At 38.9% G+C, this 22,171-nt stretch overlaps 2 protein-coding genes across 4 annotated transcripts in view; one reads left to right on the plus strand and one right to left on the minus strand.

Annotated features, from left to right (window-relative positions):
* The first annotated feature begins 418 nt into the window (after positions 1 to 418).
* On the plus strand, positions 419 to 4,515 carry irf1b (interferon regulatory factor 1b). The gene is made up of 10 exons (XM_063896062.1): positions 419 to 603; positions 1,319 to 1,411; positions 1,855 to 1,954; positions 2,055 to 2,222; positions 2,369 to 2,409; positions 2,598 to 2,733; positions 2,946 to 3,062; positions 3,187 to 3,215; positions 3,403 to 3,520; positions 3,811 to 4,515. Exons 2-10 carry the CDS (start codon positions 1,325 to 1,327, stop codon positions 3,897 to 3,899), a joined length of 885 nt encoding a protein of 294 aa, XP_063752132.1. The 5' UTR covers positions 419 to 603; positions 1,319 to 1,324; the 3' UTR covers positions 3,900 to 4,515.
* Positions 4,516 to 6,048: 1,533 nt separating this feature from the next.
* Positions 6,049 to 22,171, minus strand: part of slc22a4 (solute carrier family 22 member 4) — a 28,463-nt gene continuing 12,340 nt past the window's right edge. For 2 of the 3 annotated variants that reach the window (XM_063896059.1, XM_063896061.1), the window contains exon 11: positions 6,049 to 6,583. The gene's annotated coding sequence lies outside the window, so the exon portion shown is untranslated. Of the gene's footprint in view, positions 6,584 to 6,757; positions 6,791 to 22,171 lie in introns of all 3 variants that reach the window. The other variant, XM_063896060.1, reaches the window with a different exon arrangement.

Genomic DNA, 22,171 nt, shown 5'->3' on the forward strand with positions numbered 1-22,171 from the left:
GTCTTACCTCTGGATTTTAATAGTGATACTTTTTGTGTGATCAAATCATAATATTTTTGCAATAAAAGTGGGAAAGTTTGTGCCAATATGCAGAGATAAGATTAGTGGTTTACAGTGAGTCATTTCCTTTTATATATGTTTATTTTGCTGTTCAGAATTGAATAAGTAGTTTGGAGTTGCCTGCACTAATACGCTTTTTCTTACTCTATCAAAAATGCACACTCTATTTGACAAATAAACACAACATGCATGAAGTTTCATTGATACAAAAATGTTAAGGAATATTTTCCTAAAGCATTTTAAACTGCTCTTTGAAAAACATCCTTTTTAGCAGAACTTTTTTGTTGTTTAAATTTTCGTGATCGACATTTTTTACAGTAGGCACGTCTCATAGTCGAGCCGGGGAAAACCCATATTATAATCTCACCCTATAAAAGTCATACTGCCTTGTGAGGAGCCAGAACCCGCTTCTGATCAAGACATATCCAAGTGGACAACACAAAGAAGGGAAGCTTCCTTTTGCTTTGGTTGAAAAACCTAAACCATTCGAACTATTTTTTCTGCATTTTTCATCTTACGGATCATCATAGAACAAGCAAATCTGTAAGTGATTTGATATTAATGTATAATTTCTGCAAGCATGGCATTCCTCAGATTGAAACGTTGTTATTGCCGGGATCTGCTTTTGAGAATAAATATTGTACAACTTGAATACATGTACTGGAATACAACGTTAGTTGTTAGTAGCCTCCAAAACGTCTTACCGAATTAAGTAACGCTTTTATTTATTCGTATAGTAATATTTGCATGATTCTTGCGCACCACGTGTCCAAAAGGACTGTTCTTTATTTACAGTATTTTTTTAAACTGGTAGTCTTTGAACCTTTTTGTCTGCTATAATATTATATTTGGCATTGCACGAGAAGGTATGTTTCTGCCCGCGCACGAGGATCTGTGGACGCGCGTCTCCTGTTTGGATAAGACTGACTTGCACGACTCTGTTCTTCAAACTTTTACACTGCAGGATGAGTCCAAGTGCATTTTAAGAATGTATTGCACTTTAAAAGCCCTAATAATCAGGAAATATTTTATTTGGGTCTGTTGTGACCTTCATAAGTAGACTAACTCCTGCACGCCCCCTCCGCCTGCCTGCCCTGGCCATGAACCACTTGCAGCCTCCTGCTCGGCCAGCAGGCAGCAGTAAATCTAAAAGTTCAGGCAGATGCTGAAGTCGATTTCCTCTCACTGCTGCTGTATATCACACACTGCATTCCTTGGTTATCTAAAGACTCCTTTCCTCTGTTGCTGCATATTTTAGGCGAACATGCCCGTAGCAAGGATGAGGATGAGGCAATGGCTGGAGGAACAGATCGAGTCAAGTACCGTCTCGGGTCTCAATTGGGTGGACAAGGTGAGTTGAAGTGAATTTCCTTCTGAAATGATTGGGATTGGTTCTTTTCAATGGCATGTATTGAAAGCGTGTAACAGCATATTGACACGAGTGTAGAAACAGACATTCTGAGTGCAGCAGGAAAGTAATGTAAGGCTGCAGTTTTTTCATGCTGTTCCGAAGCTCACCACACACTATTTGCATGCTACAATTACAGTAGTTTGTTTGACGCACCAGCTGGGTTGTGTTTTGGTGGTGTGCTCAAAAACAAAAAACGTTATATTCTTTGCATATTCTTCGTTGAAATAGAAAAAAAAAAAAGTTTTTCGGTGTGCTATGCAATAGAAAACTGTTAACAGTAACCTACAAGTTAGATTCCCAGTTTGACAGCCACTTGCAATATTTGAAATGTTAGGTTTTTTCTATAATGAATCTTTGTTCCAACATGTCATTTTTTTTTTTAGGATATGAAAATGTTCTCAATTCCCTGGAAACATGCAGCCCGACACGGCTGGGAGATGAATAAGGACGCATGCCTGTTCAAAAAATGGGCCATCCACACAGGTGAGCAAGTGTGAATACACACCCTGACTGCACAGAATAAACTAAACTCTTCTTTTTTTTTGTTGAACAATTATGAGACTAAACAAAATGCATTCTGCAGGAAAATATGTTGAAGGTCAGGTCTGTGACCCCAAGACATGGAAAGCCAACTTCCGCTGTGCCATGAACTCACTTCCTGACATCGAGGAGGTGAAAGACAAGAGCATCAACAAAGGCCACCAAGCTGTGCGTGTCTTCAGGATGCTGCCTGTTAGCCCCAAATCTAGAGGTGAGACAACTGACAGGAAGCGAGCAAGCATCTTATATATATATCATTTCCAGTGGAGTGAAGCGACTGCCACATGCTGATTTTCTTTTTTTCTTTTCACACATTGAGCTGTAATTAATCAAAATTTCTTTGTTTCATCTGCACAGATAAACGAAGCAAGGCAAAGCAAACCACGTCCAGAATGAAGGTAAATACTGCTGATCTCTTGTGTTCATTGTGATTTGTAATACTTGTTGCATAGCAAAATATATTTTAGCATTAAATACATATTCAAAAAATAATGTTATTTTAGTTGAATATATGAACGATGATTGTTATTATCTCATGGGAAATTATAAATCTCACAAAATGTAATTTTTATTTCGGCCTCTGCAGAACACGTTCAAGATGGAGGAAGACTCTGACAGCAGTGAAACTCAGTCTCAGTGTCCCATGGAGGAGTCAATGCAGAGTTATACTTTGTCAACCCAGGAGAACAAAGTGGACAGCACAGTGCAAACTGAGCAGACAGGTGAGGAAGAAACATGGATAGTTTTGGAATAAACTTTAAACAATATGATTTTCACTGGCATTCATTCAAAGCTGTTACACCAGTACATAGAGAAAACATTTATTCTTCTTAGCATTAGGTTCCACTACTTAGTGAAAGCCAATTTTGAATTTGTCACTAAAATCTGGACAATAACATGTATTTAAAGCTTCTTTTTTTTGCCAACTTTGCAGATTTACCATTCCTGACTCCATCTGAAGTTCCTGATTGGGCTGTGTCATTGGAAATCGACTCTAGCTTTTCAAACGCCTTCTGCCACAGATTTGAAGTTTCACCTGAGCACAGCTCCGGTAAGACAACCACACATAACGCTAATAAATGGTTTATGTAGTAATGAAATGTAGTGGAATGCTATCACAGTGCTGTACTCATACTTCCCTTTTTTCTCCCTCTCTCCTTGCTGTGGTCTTCCAGATTACGACTCAGCTGAAGACATTATCAAGGTAAGCAAAGCACCCACTCTTGAAAGCATGCCTTTTTCATTGACAGGAATACCCATGTTGGTCTTAGTATGCCTGTTTGGCTTGTGTAATAATTCCCATAACAATAAGATGAGAATGTTTGGCTTGGGAAAATCCAATTGCTCTAAATATTATAGCCATACTCATTCCAGCTTTGCTCTTTTTATAGATTTGCCAGCAACTGGAGAAAGAATCAATCTGGCCGACACTCATTTCAGACAGCAATGGGGTCCTGAGCAATGAAGCATGCACCAGTCCAGGAAGCCAGTGGAGTGAATCCTCGTCAGGTAAATTTTACTAGTTGATGGGTTAGATACGTTCTCCAGTGATACGTATGTCACAGAAAAGAGACAGATTAACAAAAGAAGGGTCGAAATTGATGCAGCACAGGCCAAGATTATCTGACTTTAGGTCTAATTTAAGGGTCTAATTTCATACAATGTAACTTGGTAGCCTTTCTGCCTGATGTTTTTAAAGATTCCAGGTCAGGTGCATTCACCATAAAATGATAGGGATTTTATATGATGATATTGTTCTTCACAATCCTGACCTATGATTTCCTTTGGTTGCTTTACAGCCGACGAGCTAGAAGAAATGCCAAGCTACACCACATTGGGCTCAAACTTCACAAATCGCATAAACAACCTCTGGGACCATTTCCTGTAAATGCAGTGAGATCTCCAGGATGGGACAGGATAGTGCTTTGACACTTTGGACTTAAAAAAAGCTTATCCCATCCACCGTCTCCCCTCTTCTCAGTGAATCACCCATCAACACCATCAGGACCCCTCAATCCCAACTCAGAGAGCTTTCTCCACCTCCATCAACCTTTTTGTAAACTTATGCTAGTGCTCTATTTGGTTGGAAGAAGTTGTAGGTGTTCATTTATAATGCTTTTGGCTGGTTCAAGGCATTTTGGCACTCAGATTTTGGTCAGGAGTTGTAATAGCACGAAAGTGATTTGTGGACATGATCAGGATCATAATCAGCTATAAATACATGCGGGGTAGTCAATGCTTACCTCTATAACGCAGTGGGATACATTTTTGACAGTATAAAGTGTCAATTTCTAATAATTACATAACATCCATTTTCCGTTATATGCACCTGTACATTTTAGTTAAAGGAATTAGAATAGATTCAAACAAACTTCTGGAGAAAGCTCTACTTTAATATATTCTATCTAAACTTCAAGAAGGAAAGTTGTACAGTTTCTGTAAATAGTTATTTTTGTTTGTGTGTGTGTTTTTTCAGAAAAATAAAAAATCGAAATGTGACTAAACATGACTGTTTACTATGTGTATGTTGGTGTGCAGACAGTGAGGTAAATGATCGGATGGGAAAGCCAAAAAAAATGTCCTTCCGTGGCAGTTTAGGTGTCTTATTGGAATTCTCTTTGTCTTAATCAGTGCATTAAGCTGTATTTGGCTGTTTTTATAATGACATCCTCAAAAAGTCTTAAAAAGCTCAGACATCTCTTTTCAATATTCTATTTGAACTGGATTCAACTTGTTTGCTAACTTAAAATGAACCAGTATGTTTAATAATTTCAACAATTAACCCATGTGTTGTCTTCCTATCAACCTTTGTCCTCCCAGCTGGACTATTTATAAAACATAGAGTATAAATAATCACACAAATCTATATTCTTTTTTTTAAGGCAACTTTATTCCAACTTATTATCACAAGTGTTACTCTTCTTTTGGAAATGTATGGTCAGTAGAGCTAATTTACACAAATTTCAATCTAATTTCTGAGTTAAAAAAGAAAAAGTGTTGAATGACCCAAGGACAACCGGAACATTAAGAAAAACACAGAACAAGGGTTTTTGTGTGTCTCGAATGTGGTATTTTCACTAGGAACGAATAGGAATAGGAATGAGTTGCATCAGTTGTTTTGCTTTCCCATGGGGTTCCCCTGTAATTCTACAGATTTTGAAGAAATAATGTAGTTGTGCAACACTTTGTGTCATGTTTGATGCTTAGTCAGCATCAAACATGACACAAATAGCACTAACATAGAGAAGGGTGTAAGGAGTCAAGCCCGGTTTTGTCCCCATGTTTTCAACAACTGCCCATTTGGTTTCATAACAAACCACTGGGCTGGCAGCAGAGATGACATTCTTTTCATTCACCACATCAGGTTTGTCTAGGTGTTGTTTATTACCGTAGGCTGCATAAATAAAACACTTTAATAATAAAAATGTGGTGATAACAACGAGTGCTAGCTGATAGGGCTCTCCAAATAAAGAAACATCTTTAAAGTATGGATCAAGGGTTGTTTTTGAAGGAAAACTACTTATCATCTTTTACATTTTCAGATTAAAAGCAGAAACTGGCACAGGTTGTAACCAAAGTTGTAGACAAGGTTGTAGCCAGAATTGTCAAATGACTTAGGTCTTGAGACCAAGCCCACTCAATTCATCCTGAATCTGTAAATGCTTTTAATTATTATTTTGCTTTACATTTTTCTTTCTTCCTTTATTTTTTTCATCCCTGTTGTTTTTTGACATCTTAAAGCGCCCTTAAAGCGTTTTCAGGCATGTTGTAAATAATGATAATGTAATCTCTAGACTTTTGAAGTGTGCTTCAATATTTCGTAGACTGAATCCTGTCCAGACTGTTGTGGTTAAACAACTTTATAAGTAACCTGCAGCCGGTTCTGCGTTTACAAGGACAGTTAGCAGTCCAACTAGTTTTACACACTAACACACACAATTAGAAAATGTTAGCGGAGGTAACGGGAGGTGGGCTTTTTACTGAAAGATAAAAAATGTCATTCAAGACTCCCAGACATGGAAAAAAAGCAGCATCACTTCAGTAATGTATAGTTTAATTTCAAATATGTATAATTGCAGCACACAGTACACTTTATTAAATGATAGAGCCTTTTTGATCAAACCATAACTCTAACATAAACCATCCTCATAAAAACAATTAATTGAAAAATACATATTTATTTGTGGATAAACAATAAACTAATTCTATAGAGGGAGGGTTGATTGACCTATCAAGTCCAATCAAAATATTAGGTCAAATTAACATCAATATGTGAAAATTATTTCTGCATTTACTCTTTTTGTAGTTTATATTGTACATATATGGTCAGTTTGCTTGTGCGCTAAGGTTGGTTGACTGAAGACTGGAAAAACTTGAAATAGAGGATGTGAAACACTTCATATACTGACCGAACATACTGTGTTACCATACGTACATCATTTGTTGTGGGAAATATATTTACACAATTTCCACAAACTGTATCCATTTCAGTTTCAGGCATAGTTCCTTCACAGTTTGTTCATAGGTCATCACATTTTCTTCTTCCTACTTCGGCTTTAGTCGAGAGGTTTCCTGTCAGAAAGAAATACAAAGTGGTCATAGTTACATTTCTGCCTTATTGCAAATATTCCAATTTGTGAAACACATCTTATATCTTTTCATTGTACTTGACATACGTTTGGTAGCAACTTAAAGCAGCTCAACAAAAGAAGAATTCCCATTTCAGTAAATATACAAAACACTCACACATCCGAAATGCATGTGATTGCGTCAGTAAATCTGAAACAAGACAATAATGAAAAGACAAAAAAAACTTTAGGGAAAGTCGCAAGAAGCAAAAAAATAATAATTTAGACCTGTTTTTATCCAAAAATAATCAAGAAAAAGAAGATGATGGATGTTTACAAGTCTGAGACTACATTATGAAAGTACTGCACAGTTTAAAACCAATGGTAAACAAGCTGTAAATATAAACGATCACTTAATGCAAACATGAAATCAAACATTCAAAGCAGAAGTAACAGAAGTTTTATTTGCCAGTTTACTTAAACTCCTAACATTTTATTGAAAAATATTTTTGATACATTTATAAATATGAAGATATATAAAGATGTGTATTCATCCAGGTTTTTGTACAGTATAGAATAAATTAATGGGTTTCTTTTGACTTCTTTTGTTCAAGTTGTATTCATTGTGATTTCAACCACACAAATGCCTAAGTTCTTCAGGAAGATTCTATTAAACAAACACTATATTGTTTTTGTTTATTTTTGGTGAAAAAGTATAAAAATAAGATAAATAAAGGTGAGCGGACTAGCTTTACATGTGTGTGTATACTATGCTACATATGTTTGTAGTAAGTCTGTTTTGATTATTGTCAACATGTTTTACATGTTTTGTATGCCGCTTTCCAACAACTCTGTGGACCTAATAAACAACCTGGTAGTGAATCAACAAGTGGGAAAGTTTGTTTATCTGCAAGTTTTTCCAGATAAACAATCTTCTTTTGATTTGGTCTACTGAAAGATTTCTGTGAGTTTTGTTGTTACTGCAGATAAACAAAAGGTACAAATATGCTGCAGTAGCACAGTTTGTTCATGCATGACCAGGTCAGGAAGAAGGAAGTAGAAAATGCCTTCTGGGAAGTTACTTAACTGCCACCAAATAGTGTAAATAGTAAACAGGTATTTATACAACTCCAACAGTGTCAGCCGTCTACCTGAACATGTTAAAATAGACTTGGGTGAAGTTTTGTTTGGGTGTTTGTTTGCAAGTATGAGTGGAGATGCAATATTATTTGAAGAGATGCATTTTTCATCAAATTTGTGGTTGTTGAATTAATGTATTTATCATTTTTTCATATACTGTATATTCTTTATGTATGTTAATATTTTGTATTGAAGTGCATTTTTGCATTATTTTCAAACCCCTACTCATTCAGTAAAAATGTAAATAAAGAATAACTAAAACTACTACTTTTCATTGAAGCTTTAGGATTTTTAAATGTAGTGAAATATTAAAACCCAAGGCTAATATTGGGACCCAACCAAAAACACTAAGGCTAAAATGTTTGGTATCTGTGGACATTTCAGGCATCACTGCTATCATTTTGAAGTTTGTGCATATTTCAGCTGCTTGAAATGTGTCCATGTATTCATGATACTGGCTGTGGACATGTAGTTTTAATATTATTAGGTATAATCATATGGCAGATTAATTTTTTTTTATTGTGGAGTTGATGAAATTAGTGGTTGAAATCAACAATGTATTGCTAGTCCAAATATCAAACGTTTACATTTCTTACACAGATGGGCAATAGATTTTTTTTGTGCATACATTAATCAAAAAAAGGGTTCATGATGGCTATTTTCAATCATGGAGTAACACACATGTATTGCAGTAGAAAGCATTAACTGCAGCAGGGCAAAGTTTGGGTTTGGCTTAAAATAAGTGGGTGTTTTCTTTGTAATGAAGAGACGTTTCACCCCTACCCATAGTAGGGCATCGATGCATTTTAAGTAGCTGTTGGACAACAACAGAGCACTAGACTGTAGCACAGAGGTTTAGCAGGCTTTGGCCAAAAATAATGTTTTAACGATGATCAGTTATTGTTAAGATTTATTAAGTAATGAGAAAAATGTAGAATAAAGAGAGCCTTATCCTTTCAATTTATCTATCAGTCAAGAGACTATAAAGCACCTTGATAGTGTTTCATCTCAGGAAACGGTGTTGGGCGGAGATACCAAACCCACAACTCTTAACTGTCACTCCCTGCAACCTGCTTACATGAGATGACAGCGAACCAGTAAATTATAAAACCAACAAGAATGTGAAGGAGTCCAAGGAAGGGGAGCGGGAGTGTGTGTGTGTGTGTGTGTGTGTGTGTGTGTGTGTGTGTGTGTGTGTGTGTGTGTGTGTGTGTGTGTGTGTGTGTGTGTGTGTGTGTGTGTGTGTGCATGTGTGTGTGTGTATGTGTGTGTGTGTGTGTGTGTGTGTGTGTGTGTGTGTGTGTGTGTGTGTGTGTGTGTGTGTGTGTGTGTGTGTGTGTGTGTGTGTGTTGTATAGAGAGATATCGCTGGTGCTTTCCATTTTATTGACAATAGACACTAACTCAATTCAAACTGAAAAATAACAAGCCACTTTTTTAAAACTTTAGTTATGAAATGACAGAAACGCACGGTTACTTCCCCTGAAACTGTCACAAACACACACACACACACACACACACACACACACACACACACACACACACACACACACACACACACACACACACACACACACACACACACACACACACACACACACACACACACACACCACGGCACGCCAAAGCAACCAGCAGGGTAAAATCAGACAGGCTTGGTATTTCCCTAGGTCTTTTCAATCTTGTGACAATGACAGTTATCACTCAAAATCTGATGCTGTGGTTAGTACTGTGCATGCCCCCTGTACTTCAAACAGGAAATTCATGATGTTTACCCACAACTACATAATGTGGTATTAACCATTTCTGTGACTTTGTTTGAGCGGTACAATTCCCAGCTTCAGCTCTACTCGTATTCTTAATTTGACCAAAATTGTTCACGCCAGTCAATGTGTGTGTTTTTGTTCTCAAGTGAGAGAAGTGAGAAGGTATTATTTGTACGGATGTACAGTATATATCTTTTTTTGAATGTTATTTGACTAATTTTGTATCTTCTTTTCTTTCCTTTTTCCTTTATTATCTTCAAAGTATGTCTAATTTTCAAAATGTTTAAAACTATAGCAACTTAACCTTTTCTTATATTAACACTGTTTTCAAGAGGCTTACAGAGGACTAATTTGCAACAGCACATACATTTTGAAGAACCTGTACACACTAGGAATTTCATTTATTTTCCACCAAAATATCCAATCTTATTATGCAATCTGCTCATAGTAGAACCAATAGTGCATATTCTGTGAAGTATTCTGATAGTTATGTGAGTTGCTCAAACCTTTTGAAAACTGTGATTGTGTTGGATAGACACAGATCATACATCTGTACCTCATCACATGAGTGTTAATTGGGGGCCTGCCCTTAGTTTGACCCAGTCAGAGAACTAAGCCATTCATTGCTAAAAAAAAAAACACTGATAACTTTAGCATCTCAAAGCCACAGATCGTCAGTTAGATATGAACATGTCAGGCTTAAAAATCCCATGTACTGCTTACAAATCTAAAAGGTTGCTGTGGCTCAGGATGTGAAATGGTGAATGTTTGACAATTCTGGACCCCTGATTCACATTCTTCATTGTGATTCAAATGATTGTGTTTAATGTTTATCTTGAACAAATGAAGGCAAACCTCATATTTGAGTTGTTTTTATATGTCTACTTCACAACAAACAAAAAGCAAGTCTTGTAAATGTGACTCTACTACATTGAAAACATTCATTTGCATATCAATTTTACTTACAAAACACATGACTGGTGTATAAAAAATGATTGTTGTAAACTACCCAAAGTGAGTCTAAATAAGCTCCATTTAAACGAGACAGCACATTTAAAGGCTGCTTATGTACAAATGTGTGAGCAGTACACAGCAAATCCCATAATGTAATAGTGATAGATTATAGATTACATATCACACTCAGGGGCCATTTCAGGTAGTGTTACTTTATAAACTGTACTGTATTTTTACTTAAAGAAGATTTAAACAGAAACTTGATATACAGTATTGCAGTTTGTACCCAATTTGTAGATCTGAACAGTTCTTACAACGCAGCTTAATTAGTTTAATAAAAGGCACCGATACAAACATTTGAATGTCTAAATAATAAAGGGTGTGTTACTATTCTAAAAAAAGACTAAAGGCATGGTTTAAATGGGTGGAGTTTCAGGTTTGGAGAAGTTATTTGGTTTGATTTAATGATGTTGTTAGACGAGGAAAACATGCCACTGAACAATACAGTACATACCAACAGTGACACATAAAACACACGTGTTATTCTCTCTACTTCCTGTTACAATTGGATATGTATTTAGTATAAATCCTATCAATAAAAAGTGGTTGTTGGGAACATTTGGTGTAAATGTATAGAGGAATATGTGGGAGTTTCCTAAGGGAAATACTGCTTAATGTCTGTGTGTGCAAATGTGCATCTCTCCCTGCTGCCACTGTTGCTTTAAGACTTTTCCTGGATACATACAGGTTGCAAAATGTCAATGTACATTTTACTTCAAATGAATTACTGTATTTTTAAGGAAATAAAGGTGAAAAAAAGGTCTTACCATGTAAAGAATCTACCAAACCCTGCCACATGATAACCAAAAATCAGCCAATCTGCATTTCAGGCAGAAACTCTTAATTTGATAAAGAGAGGGACTGCTGGGTCACAGTGTCTGTTTCAACTGATTGAAGGACTTGAATCATTTTTACACTCAGTGTTAGGGAATATTTGGCTTAGGTGTTCAACCTTTAACCTATTTCATCATTTTCTCCTTCCTCTGTCTGTATTGCCATGGCATAGTTTTTCGGCCTTGCAGGTGCTGTTATCTTCATTAAAAGGGGCAGCCTGGGCTTCCGAAGCCTTGTTGTTTCCATACTGGGTACGACCTCATGATGACCTAAAATTGACTTTATTATTTAGGGATGCTCCGGTAAACACCTTATTTGTTACCTAGATGACAGTTTTAGTTAGATGTATTGTCGGAGCTTGTTTAGTCTGGTACTTGAAGAATGTTGATTACCCATTCGGAACTAGTTAAAACCTCTTCCTATTTTCGAGATCTTCTGAATTGGTCTGGCAACCGCTGTGGCAACTCCTGTCTACAGTATATTAAGTCTTGTCAATTCTCTGGCCGCAACTCAGAAAAAATCCAACTGTGTTTTGGGATCAAGTTCCTGGTCTCCAGTGTCTCTCTGTTTCGTCTCCATTGCTTCAGAAGTTTCCACCACACACAGCATCATCAAAACACAAATAATATATTTTTAAACAGTTAGTTTCATTGTGACTCATAAGGTCACAGGGGTTCACTCCCTGCAGTACACTCATCCCAAAACTGAACACTCACAGTGGGAATCACAAGTTTTTGAGGTGTTTGTTTGGAAGAAAAGACAAGTGAAACACAACATATAAATACTACATTTAGGATTTTAAGGTGAGTGGTTAAATATCCACTTTAAAATACTGGTTTTACGACTTTAGGTGGTACGATTTTATAGTGTACAACAATGATTCAAAAAGATTTACTTCAGCAAAAGTGCTTATCTATAAAAGCTAAAATAGGAACTATGTTTAATTTAATCCCGCCATAGCCTCTTTTGACAAGCCTACTTCGTCTCTACAACCTGCTCATGCTGCAGCACAGGAGAGAGGTCTGGTAGAGGTTTTGGAAGAGGTCTGTTAGAGGTTTTTTTCAAGCTGAAAACAATGACAGGAAGCTCAAGGTAGAAGTTGGCGTATTGTTGTTCTTATCACAGTAATTCACACATGTCCACAATAGCCTCCCATATAGTCAGCATGGGCCATCAGTGCATGCTAGATTTTCCACTTTTAGCCTCATATTTTATCTTATTTTTCTATTAGTAATTGTTGTCAGTTGCTTCTGAAGATGCTCACTCTCTAAACACCCTCTTAGAGACAGATGGTTTTTTTTTGCTATTGAAATGAGCTTATTTCTTCCTGGGATGAATAAATATAAATAAATTTAGATTTTTTTTCATACTGGATCATAATAACATTCGAAAATATCAATGTTAATCATCAAATATTTTACAAGATTAATGAGTGTTAAGGTGAAACCATGTCTCTAAAGGGAGCGACAGTGGTTTAGCCTGTAGGGACCATGCTTTGAACCGAAGGGTTGCCGGTTCACGTCCCGTTCGGACCAAATAGGGAGTTTGGACTGGTACCTGGACAGCTGCCAGTTCATTTCCTGGGCCACTGGTGAGGTGTCCTTGAGCTCTGGCCGCCGGTGAACTGGTTGCCCCTTCATTCTCCCTCTCTTATCCTTCATGTTGTTCTGTGTGCTTAAGTATATCAACCAATGTGTGCAATGCAAGTGAAAAAATTAATTTCCCCGTTGGGGATTAAAAAGTATATCTTCTTCTAATTCCTCTAAATAACACCACTGGTACTAATCGATGTGGTCTCATGAATGAATCATCCGTCTATAAAGCAGATACTGAGTGGAGGATCACTCTCCAGGATCTGTTAGCAAGTGGGGACTTGAAAGCTAAGCTGAGAAAAAGAAGAAACACTTTGGTTGAGAGTGATTTTTGAATAGGATTGAGTAAGTGTGTGTGTGTGTGCGTGTGTGTGTATTTAGGGTGTGTGTGACAGAGATAGGGAGGGAGAAAGAGTGTGTGTGTGTGTGTGTTTGTGTGTGTGTGGGTGGGTGTGTGTGTGTGGGTGGGTGTGGGTAGATGTAAGAAAGACAGAGAGAGTTGGGGAGGGAGGGACGGAGAGATAAGTGGAAATTGGTCGGCTGATTTACGGGAAACACTAGAGCTGTCTCTCGTTGCACCATATACAAAAGTCTGTTGTCAATTTATGGGATATAATTAGACACAACGTGACAGTAAAATTATTCTGTTTGGTCAATTATAAGAATAGTAGGAAAGAAAAGGGACATTTTTGACATCTAGACTAACAGTCAGAAGGTATTAAAGAAAAACTGATATGCATCTTGTTTAGTAACCACAGTAAAGCAAAACAATCTGTAGCACAGGCAGTTAGTTAAATATAATTTGCATTATATATGCCTGTTTGTTCACAAAATAAAGTGTGTTATCACAGGTGCTCTAAAGGAAAGAGATTGACAAGAATCCTGTGTCATTAAGATAATCAACATAATTTCTAAATTATTTTATGGCTCAGTTGCACAGCCAGGTGCTGTCATTTATCCCACTGAACAACAACACCGCAGGATGCATCGCTAGACGACGTGCAGGCGCCGGTTTAGAACTGGTTAACTTGCAGACTCAAAACCTACAGTTGAGATAAAATAAGGGGTAAGAACGTTAAATGTTTATGGGATCGATGTTGACACTTCCTTGGATACATTGGTCTACTCCGGGGTCAATAAAAGGTTAATTTGAACTTTGTCACTCTTTGAAAAGTTATTTCCCTATAATCACAGTCATAAAACATACAATAAAAAATGTGCGCCTTGGCTTCATGCCAACCGATAGCAAGCTACACACTTTTTTTTTCAAATCCGAGCTTTGAGAGTATCATATGTGGCGGCAAAAATGATAAGGAAGTAAAACTAAATTAAACTGCATTTAAATCAATGTATTGCTCCAACAGCATCTCTAAATTCAAAGTATATAAGTCTACCAGTGAAAGTTGTTCATGCCTTGAATTCATACCGTCTGGATTATGGTAACTCTTATTCAGCTCTAAAAGTAATACAATCTCTGCAACAACTCCAAAATGGAAACATGAGTACGAACACATTATCCAAATGTAATTATCCATTCATTAGCTTCCTCATTCAGTGTACAGTTAAACAAGATAAAAAAATAACTGAAAAGTATGTAATGAGTTAGTCACAAGCTTAATATCTGATTTAATAACTGATATGTCATTATGTTTTCATCTGTAAAAGGAAAAGAAAGGATTCGACTGGATGAAATCATAAATATAGTAAGATAACAAACCCTCGTCCGGCCTCATATTCATGCAAGTGCTTATCAAGAAGCTAACTTTTGTTGGAAAGACCCACATGAATAACATCTGCTTTATGTAATGCATGTTGTTCTGAGTAAAAAATGTAAGGTATTTTTACATTACTTAAGTACTTCTATGTTATGCAACTGTAAACTTCTGCCTCAAGAGTTAAGGGTACAATCTTAAGTCCACATTCAGCAACATTTGACAGCTACGGCTAATCGTTTACTTTTCAGATTAAGCTTGTTTACACAAAAAACATTATCACATTAGCTATAATACATTGTTCCAGACAACTAATAGTGAAACACTTGACGATCTAAATGCTAAGTAATAATAATCCAATAGTATGAAATGTTGTGTTGTAACATTCACAGGTGGGCTCTTTTTTGAGCTCCTTAATTACTTTTGATAATTTAAGCACTTTTGCTAATAACAAACAACAAACAAACACATAACAAAGACATAATTCATGGAAACATTTAAGAAAAAATCTTTAAAAAGAAGTTGCTTGTTTGCCAGGTGTGGGTAAGGGAGTCAGAATAGAGGGAGAGAGAAAATAAGTCATGTGACTTTCTGTAAAGACTAAAGCCATATTTCAGGTTGCATAATGGTTACATTGCTTGCTTGGTGTGTGTGTGTGTGTGTGTGTGTGTGTGTGTGTGTGTGTGTGTGTGTGTGTGTGTGTGTGTGTGTGTGTGTGTGTGTGTGAGAGAGAGAGAGAGAGCCAGCAGAGGGAGGAGACAGTTAAATGTAGTCACTTGATTTCCTAGAAACAGTCAAACCCTGTTGGCTCTGTCTTACACACAAACACACACTCACACAGACCAACTTGCAGCCTACACCCACACACAAAAAGAGCTGTGTGCCACACACTGGCATGGTGCCCGTAATATGAAACCGAGTGGCAAAACAAACTGGTCAAACCAGACCTCAGATTGCATCAATCACATGTGTTTTTAGTGACTACTCCAGGGATGACACTTACTGTATCTACTACACTTAAATTATTAATATAAAAAGTACGCTCTACACTGAATGATGCATTTAATATAACACTGCAGGCTGTGGATGATGACTTAGCTAAATTACTTTTTACATCAGACTCCCTACAGGACTTCCTTCAGCCATTTTGTTTTTTTCCTACCTCATTTATCTGAATGCAGTCAATGATCCTTGGGTAGGTGTACATGTGTGTAACTGTTCATGTCTTCCTGACTGATGAACCTGTGTTGAGCCCCTGTCGTTTTTTGTTAGAAACTGTTCAGTGTCATTTGTTTACTTTGGTTACCATAGCAACTCAGACGTAGTGCATGCTGGGAGATAGGCTAAGAAGCCGGTTTCTCAATGCAGTGATTAGCTACGGTTGTGTGAGCCGTGCCGTCTTCAGTTCTTCCGTTACACAGCTATTCTTTCTCCCTCTTCGCTAAAGCAACGTCTGTGAGTATATGTTTACACTAACCTATCGAGCAGTGCTGAGTTTGTGTGAGCATTAAAGACTGTTAGCATTTTGATTGTGTAGCTAAACTGAATTAGCGCTATATTTTACTACTGCCGGATGACAGATTATAATGTTTATAATAATGCGGATATTTTTGCTGTATTTTCAGTTTCACAAGATTCTCAGTAAAACTTCATGGAATCAATCACATGCGTCCTGGAGATTATTGGGAGTGTTTATGCTGATTGGGAACGTAGCCCATGACAGTGAAAAGACGGCAACACAGCTAAAGGGGGCTACGAGGATCGCTTCCTACGGAGCTACACCACATCAAGAGATAAGTGGCTAACACTACAGCTTCCAGACAGCTTCACGCTAGCTTCTTTCTCTTGATATTGACAGTGGAATACCTCCACCGGACCATCAGACCTTCAATCAGCATTGCCCATTTCCTACACCTGCCTGTTCATGGGACGCCTTACAGAACCAGCCATGACTACTCATCAGCTAGTGGAGACCTTGTTAGATATCTTGCCCGCAACCGTCTGGTGACGTCAGGTCTCAACCCGTACGATGACCAGCCAATTAACTATTGGGCCTGGAAAACATCATTCGGAAATACTATCGCCGGTCTAGACCTGTCTGCTGCAGAAGAACTCGACCTCCTAACCAAGTATTTGGGAACAGAGTCAGCAGAACAGCTAAGAAGAATAAAAGCAGTCAACATCAAGAATCCGAACATTGGACTGCGCATGGCGTGGGAGCGTCTCGATGAACTATTTGGCTCACCAGAGGTCGTCGAACAGGCTCTGTTCAACAAACTGGAAAACTTTCCAAAGGTCACAACAAAAGACCCACAGAGTCTCCGGGATCTAGCTGACCTGTTGTCAGAACTACAGGCCGCCGAGGAAGATGGCTTCCTCACAGGCTTGGCATATTTGGACACCTCTAGAGGAATTAAGCCCATTATTGAGAAACTCCCATACAACTTACAAGAGAAGTGGCTATACTTTGGAACAAGATACAAACGTGAACATTCTGTCAGCTTCCCACCTTTCTTTGTACTGGTAGACTTCATCTATACAGAGGCAAAGGCTTGTGCAGACCCAGGCTTTAACCCTTGTATTATGTTGAAAAAAAATTACATTGATTATGTTGCGGGTCATTTTGACCCATACTGTGTAAATGCACTCAAAACAGTCAAGAAAACAGGTTAAACCAATAACAACTTTATTTTAGATTACATAAACATTTAGAAAAGTGACATACAATACATTTTTAATTCCAACACTATATTTAAGAACTATTTAGTCTAATCCTCTTGTCCTCCTCCCGGGTCAAAATGATAATTCTTCCCTCCTTCTTTCCTCCTGCCATGCTCTCTCCTTCCTTCTTCTCATCCTGTTTTCCTTCTCTCTGTTCATCCTCCTCTATTCCCTTCCTTCCTTCCTTCATTCTTTCCTCCTTCCTTCCTTCTTCTCTTCCTTCCTTTCTCCCTTCTTTCCTTCCTACCTTCTATCCTTCCTCCCTTCCTCCTTCCTTGACCAAAGAAAGCACAAGGGCTACGTTTTTCCCTCTTCATGAACACATTTCTTTTTAACTTTGACTTCAACTTTAACTTCATCCCTGCGAACTTCAACTTTTCAATGTTCTCCACATTTTTCTTCAACATTTTCAATGTTCTCCACATGATGGACAGAATGTTACTGTGTGCTTTCTGCAGATGTAATTCTTGCATTTCACACAAGAGGTACTTGTTTTACTGTCCTCTCAGGAGGGACAGACCTGGCATCTTTTCCTTTTCTTTCCACCTGTGTCCACTGGATGTTGGTTGGGTGAGGTTGGGTTGGGTGAGGCTGCAGGTTGGTCGGGTGACCTGAGGTGAAAGCAAATATTGAGGAATGCAGAGGTCTGCCCTGCATCTTCAGAATTTCAGTGGGAAGTTCTGGCTTATTTCTTCTGACTGTTCCCAACATGGTCAGCTTTCTCTTCTGAAGTTCATCTCCAAGGCGGTAGGATGTAAAGAAGTTGTCACATGTGATGTTATGACCTTGCAGCCCTTCACTCATTTCCAGCACCACACGCATCCCCTGATTCTTCTCAGATGTTCCTCCAGGTAGCTTTCCAGTGTATACTTGCATATTCCATGCATAGCTGGATTTTGCATCACAGGCTGCCCATATTTTGATGCCATACTTGGCGGGCTTGTTGGGCATGTACTGTCGGAAAAGACAGCGCCCCCTGAATGGAACAAGGCGCTCATCTACAGTAACATGGGGACCAGGATTGTACAACAAAGGTAAAATTTCAACCCATTTATCCCACACATCTCTGATCGCAGCTAGTTTGTCTCTTTCACGTCGACCAGCTCTGGTGTCGCGGTTGTCAAAGCGGATCACACGAGATATCATGTGGAATGTCTCCAGAGACATTGTTGCACGAAAGATTGGCCTTCCATTCTCTTCATTCCATAGACTTGCAGTTGCTTCTCCCTTTGACCTGTACACTCCAGCTAATAACAGAACTCCAATGTAAGCATGCAAGTCAGTCTGATCCAGTGGCTTCCATTTCTCTTGAAACACACGTCTCCCCTCCAAGTTGGTCATTTCCAGTATAATCCTCTCTATTGGTGAGGATATGAAGAGCTGAAATGCTGATTGAATCTCATCAACTCGTGTGACAGCAAATCTTGTAGGACCGGGAGTCATTTTGATCACATTGGAAGATGACAGTCTGCCTCGGCTTGGGTGTGGTGATGTTGACCATTTTATATTACCGTCCTTAGATGCCCATGTGGATGATGATTGCTGCATTCCTTGGTTTTCATCTGTTGGAGGAACAACGGCAGACTCGTCCTCTGAATCCAGCAATAACATTGTCCTCTGTCTCTGAAAGATCCTCTGGTTCTGAAATATCTTCCTCTACATCACTATCCCAGTTCAAAATCTGTGATAAAGCCTCCTCAGCTGCCGTCCTTCTGGAGCTCATTTTTGGTGAGTTTGTCAAAGAGATGACATGAGAACAGTGACAAGGACAAGTGTGAGAAAGTTCCCTCTCTTCACACACCTGGCTCTGGGTCTCAGAGGCAATCAAAATACAAACAATTGTACATCAAAGTAAAAAGTACATCAAAGAGACATGTTTATTTTGGATCTGAACAGCTATTTACCCACATTAAAGGGTCTGGGTCAAAATGACCCGCAACATCATCTTTGTATACAAACTCTGCACAGACATTCCACTACACATCAAAGTGTCCAGATTTTACACACCAGTTCATGACCCTAGATGATGAAAAGTCACCAAATTTCATCAAGAAAAAGAAAGGATAACCAGTACTTTGGTCAACACAAAAACTGAAATGGGTCAAATTGACCCTTAACATAATACAAGGGTTAACCTCTTCATGCAAGCTCCAACAGAGAAAAAGAGCAAATGGGAGAGGCCCACAAAGACATCTGTATATGTTCATAAGACACAGGTCTCAGGAACAACCAAGTATGAGCCTAAAGGAGCTACGGAACGAATTGACCCAAAAGAACATTGCCCCCTACACCAAAAGCTTCACCCTCTAGGAAAATGCAGAGGCTTTCGTGAAAAGAGCATAGAGGATCGCAAGCAGCTCTTGAAAGAACACTACATCTGCTTTCGCTGTTGCTCTTCGGCAGAACATCTCGCAAGGAACTGCACTGCTGAGATAAAATGTACACAGTGTGAGAGCACTGCTCATGCGACTGCACTACACCCCAACCAACTTACCTGGAGATCTAAGTCGTTCCCTCCCACTTCAAAGGACAGCAAGGAGGAGGACAAAGCGGATGACCAGGAGGTCCAGTCGACATGCACACAAGTTTGCGGGGAAGGTCTAAGCGCCAGAGCATGTGCCAAGATCTGCCTTGTCAGTGTTTTTCCAAATGGATGCAAAGAGGCCTCCAAGCGGATGTATGCCATACTGGACGAACAGAGTAATCGGTCCCTCGCTCGGTCTGAGTTCTTCGATGTCTTTGAGATCTCCGGATGCTCCTACTCATACACACTCAAGACTTGTGCGGGATGTACAGAGATAGCAGGGAGGAGAGCCAGTGGTTACACTATCGAGCCAGTGGACAAGCAACTGAGCATTCCTCTGCCCACACTCCTCCAGTGCAACCAAATCCCTAACGTCCGTGCTGAGATCCCTACCCAGGATGCAGCATACCACCATGCTCACCTGAAACGTATAGCTGGCAAAATACCATCTCTCGATCCAGATGCCAAGATACTCCTCCTATTGAGCAGGGACATCTTGCAGGTTCACAAGGTTCGAGAGCAGATAAGCGGCCCAGGAAATGCACCGTTCGCTCAAAGGCTTGACCTAGGATGGGTCGTCATCTGTGACGTTTGCCTTGGAGGCGCTCACAGACCACTGGAGGCGAGAAGCTACAAAACAGCCATCTTAGAGAACGGTCGCACAAGCCATCTCCAACCATGCAACAACAAGATCACGGTCAAAGAGACGTTCAGTCAAGCACCTAAACATCTGGCATTAAACCCAATGTATGGCTCAGCGACATTCATTCGAGGCAGCCTGGGACAAACCATCTTTGCACGTACTCCTGACGACCACAGACTTGCTCCATCCATAGAAGATTTGAAATTTTTTCAGATAATGGACGCTGAGTGCCACCAGGACAGCTCCAAAAGTTGGGTTGCACCTTTACCTTTTCGGTCGCCAAGGCAGCGGCTGCCCAACAACAGGAAACAGGCTCTCGACCGTCTTGTATCACTCCACCGCTCACGGGTAAAACGGCCGCAGATGAAAGCCCACTTCCTAGAGTTTATGGAGAAGATGCTTAAGAGAGCGCATGCAGAGGTTGCCCCACCAACACAACCTGAACAGGAGAGCTGGTACCTGCCCCTGTTCGGCGTGTATCATCCCAGGAAGCCAGATAAGATCCGCGTGGTCTTCGTGGTCTTCATGGAATCAATCACATGCGTCCTGGAGATTATTGGGAGTGTTTATGCTGATTGGGAACGTAGCCCATGACAACATGCATGTGCTACTAAAATGTATATCTTGTGAAGTCATACTTCTGACTCAAACTCAAGAGTCTTGCTCGGCCTAAATTAGTAAATATATGTCTCTTAGTAACAGAGTGTAGCTATGTCTACAACTGGCTGAGCTAAAATCACATAAATCTTAACTGATCCAGTTTTGTATAAAATTATTGCTCTTTAAACATTAGGGACCTTTGTTGTCATTGCATAATATAATAGTAAAGAAAAGATCATGTTAATGGCTGAAGAAAAACAACTATGATTATCATTGGCAAACTGGAAGCGGCCTGCAGTCTCCTATGTCTTCCCTCTTCAGACTGTTTCCCTTAAGCAATGTCACATAACTTTTTCCTTTTCACCTGAATTTCAGAGCACACATGTCAAACTTAACCCCCTTTGGGCAAATCCAGCCTCTTGCACATTTTGATCCGGCCATCATATCCGTTTATGTTCTCAATGTTGTAATGTAGTTGAAGAAGAATCAGCTATGCTGCTAAATATCATGTCAACATAAATGCCTCATATTTTGCTCTCAGAAATTCGCTCAATTTGAGTTCTGCTTGAATATAAAACTTCACTTGAAGAACGTTACTGTTTTGTTTTATTAAATGTCACACACAGTCATTTACTTGTGATATTCAGGCCCATGACATTGGTGTTGGCTGTAGGTTAGCCTACAATTGTAAACAGATTACATTATTTTTGCTTGACTAAGAGCTATGATGGCTATGCAACCTTTTCAGTGGATTTTTTTAAGGCTTTTTCCTAAGATGGCCATCAGGTGAAAACACGTTACTATGACCCAAAACATTCTATGAGGAGAAACGTGGTGCAGTATCAAACACAATGCAATTATAAAAACACAAATATTATGCCAAAACACATGCACAGGAAGAAACATCTTCAGCAACTTGCCAACACAATGGAAAACATTCATTAAAATGCTGCAAGAAATCTAAAACAAAGTGACAGTTGGCCAATTTTTATGATCCCTGAACGTCAACAAGCTCTCTGGTCCCAGCTGTGTACATCACTTTTTATA

Source organism: Eleginops maclovinus, chromosome 11, assembly GCF_036324505.1.
Source record: "Eleginops maclovinus isolate JMC-PN-2008 ecotype Puerto Natales chromosome 11, JC_Emac_rtc_rv5, whole genome shotgun sequence".
Taxonomy (NCBI): Eukaryota; Metazoa; Chordata; class Actinopteri; order Perciformes; family Eleginopidae; genus Eleginops; species Eleginops maclovinus.

Bases quoted from the DNA above. Each gene is read 5' to 3' on its own strand.
- irf1b (XM_063896062.1), top strand. From the start codon at position 1,325: ATGCCCGTAGCAAGGATGAGGATGAGGCAATGGCTGGAGGAACAGATC. The intron at 1,412-1,854 runs GTGAGTTGAAGT...TTTTTTTTTTAG, and splicing joins GTCTCAATTGGGTGGACAAG to GATATGAAAATGTTCTCAAT. The intron at 2,223-2,368 runs GTGAGACAACTG...TCATCTGCACAG, and splicing joins TGTTAGCCCCAAATCTAGAG to ATAAACGAAGCAAGGCAAAG.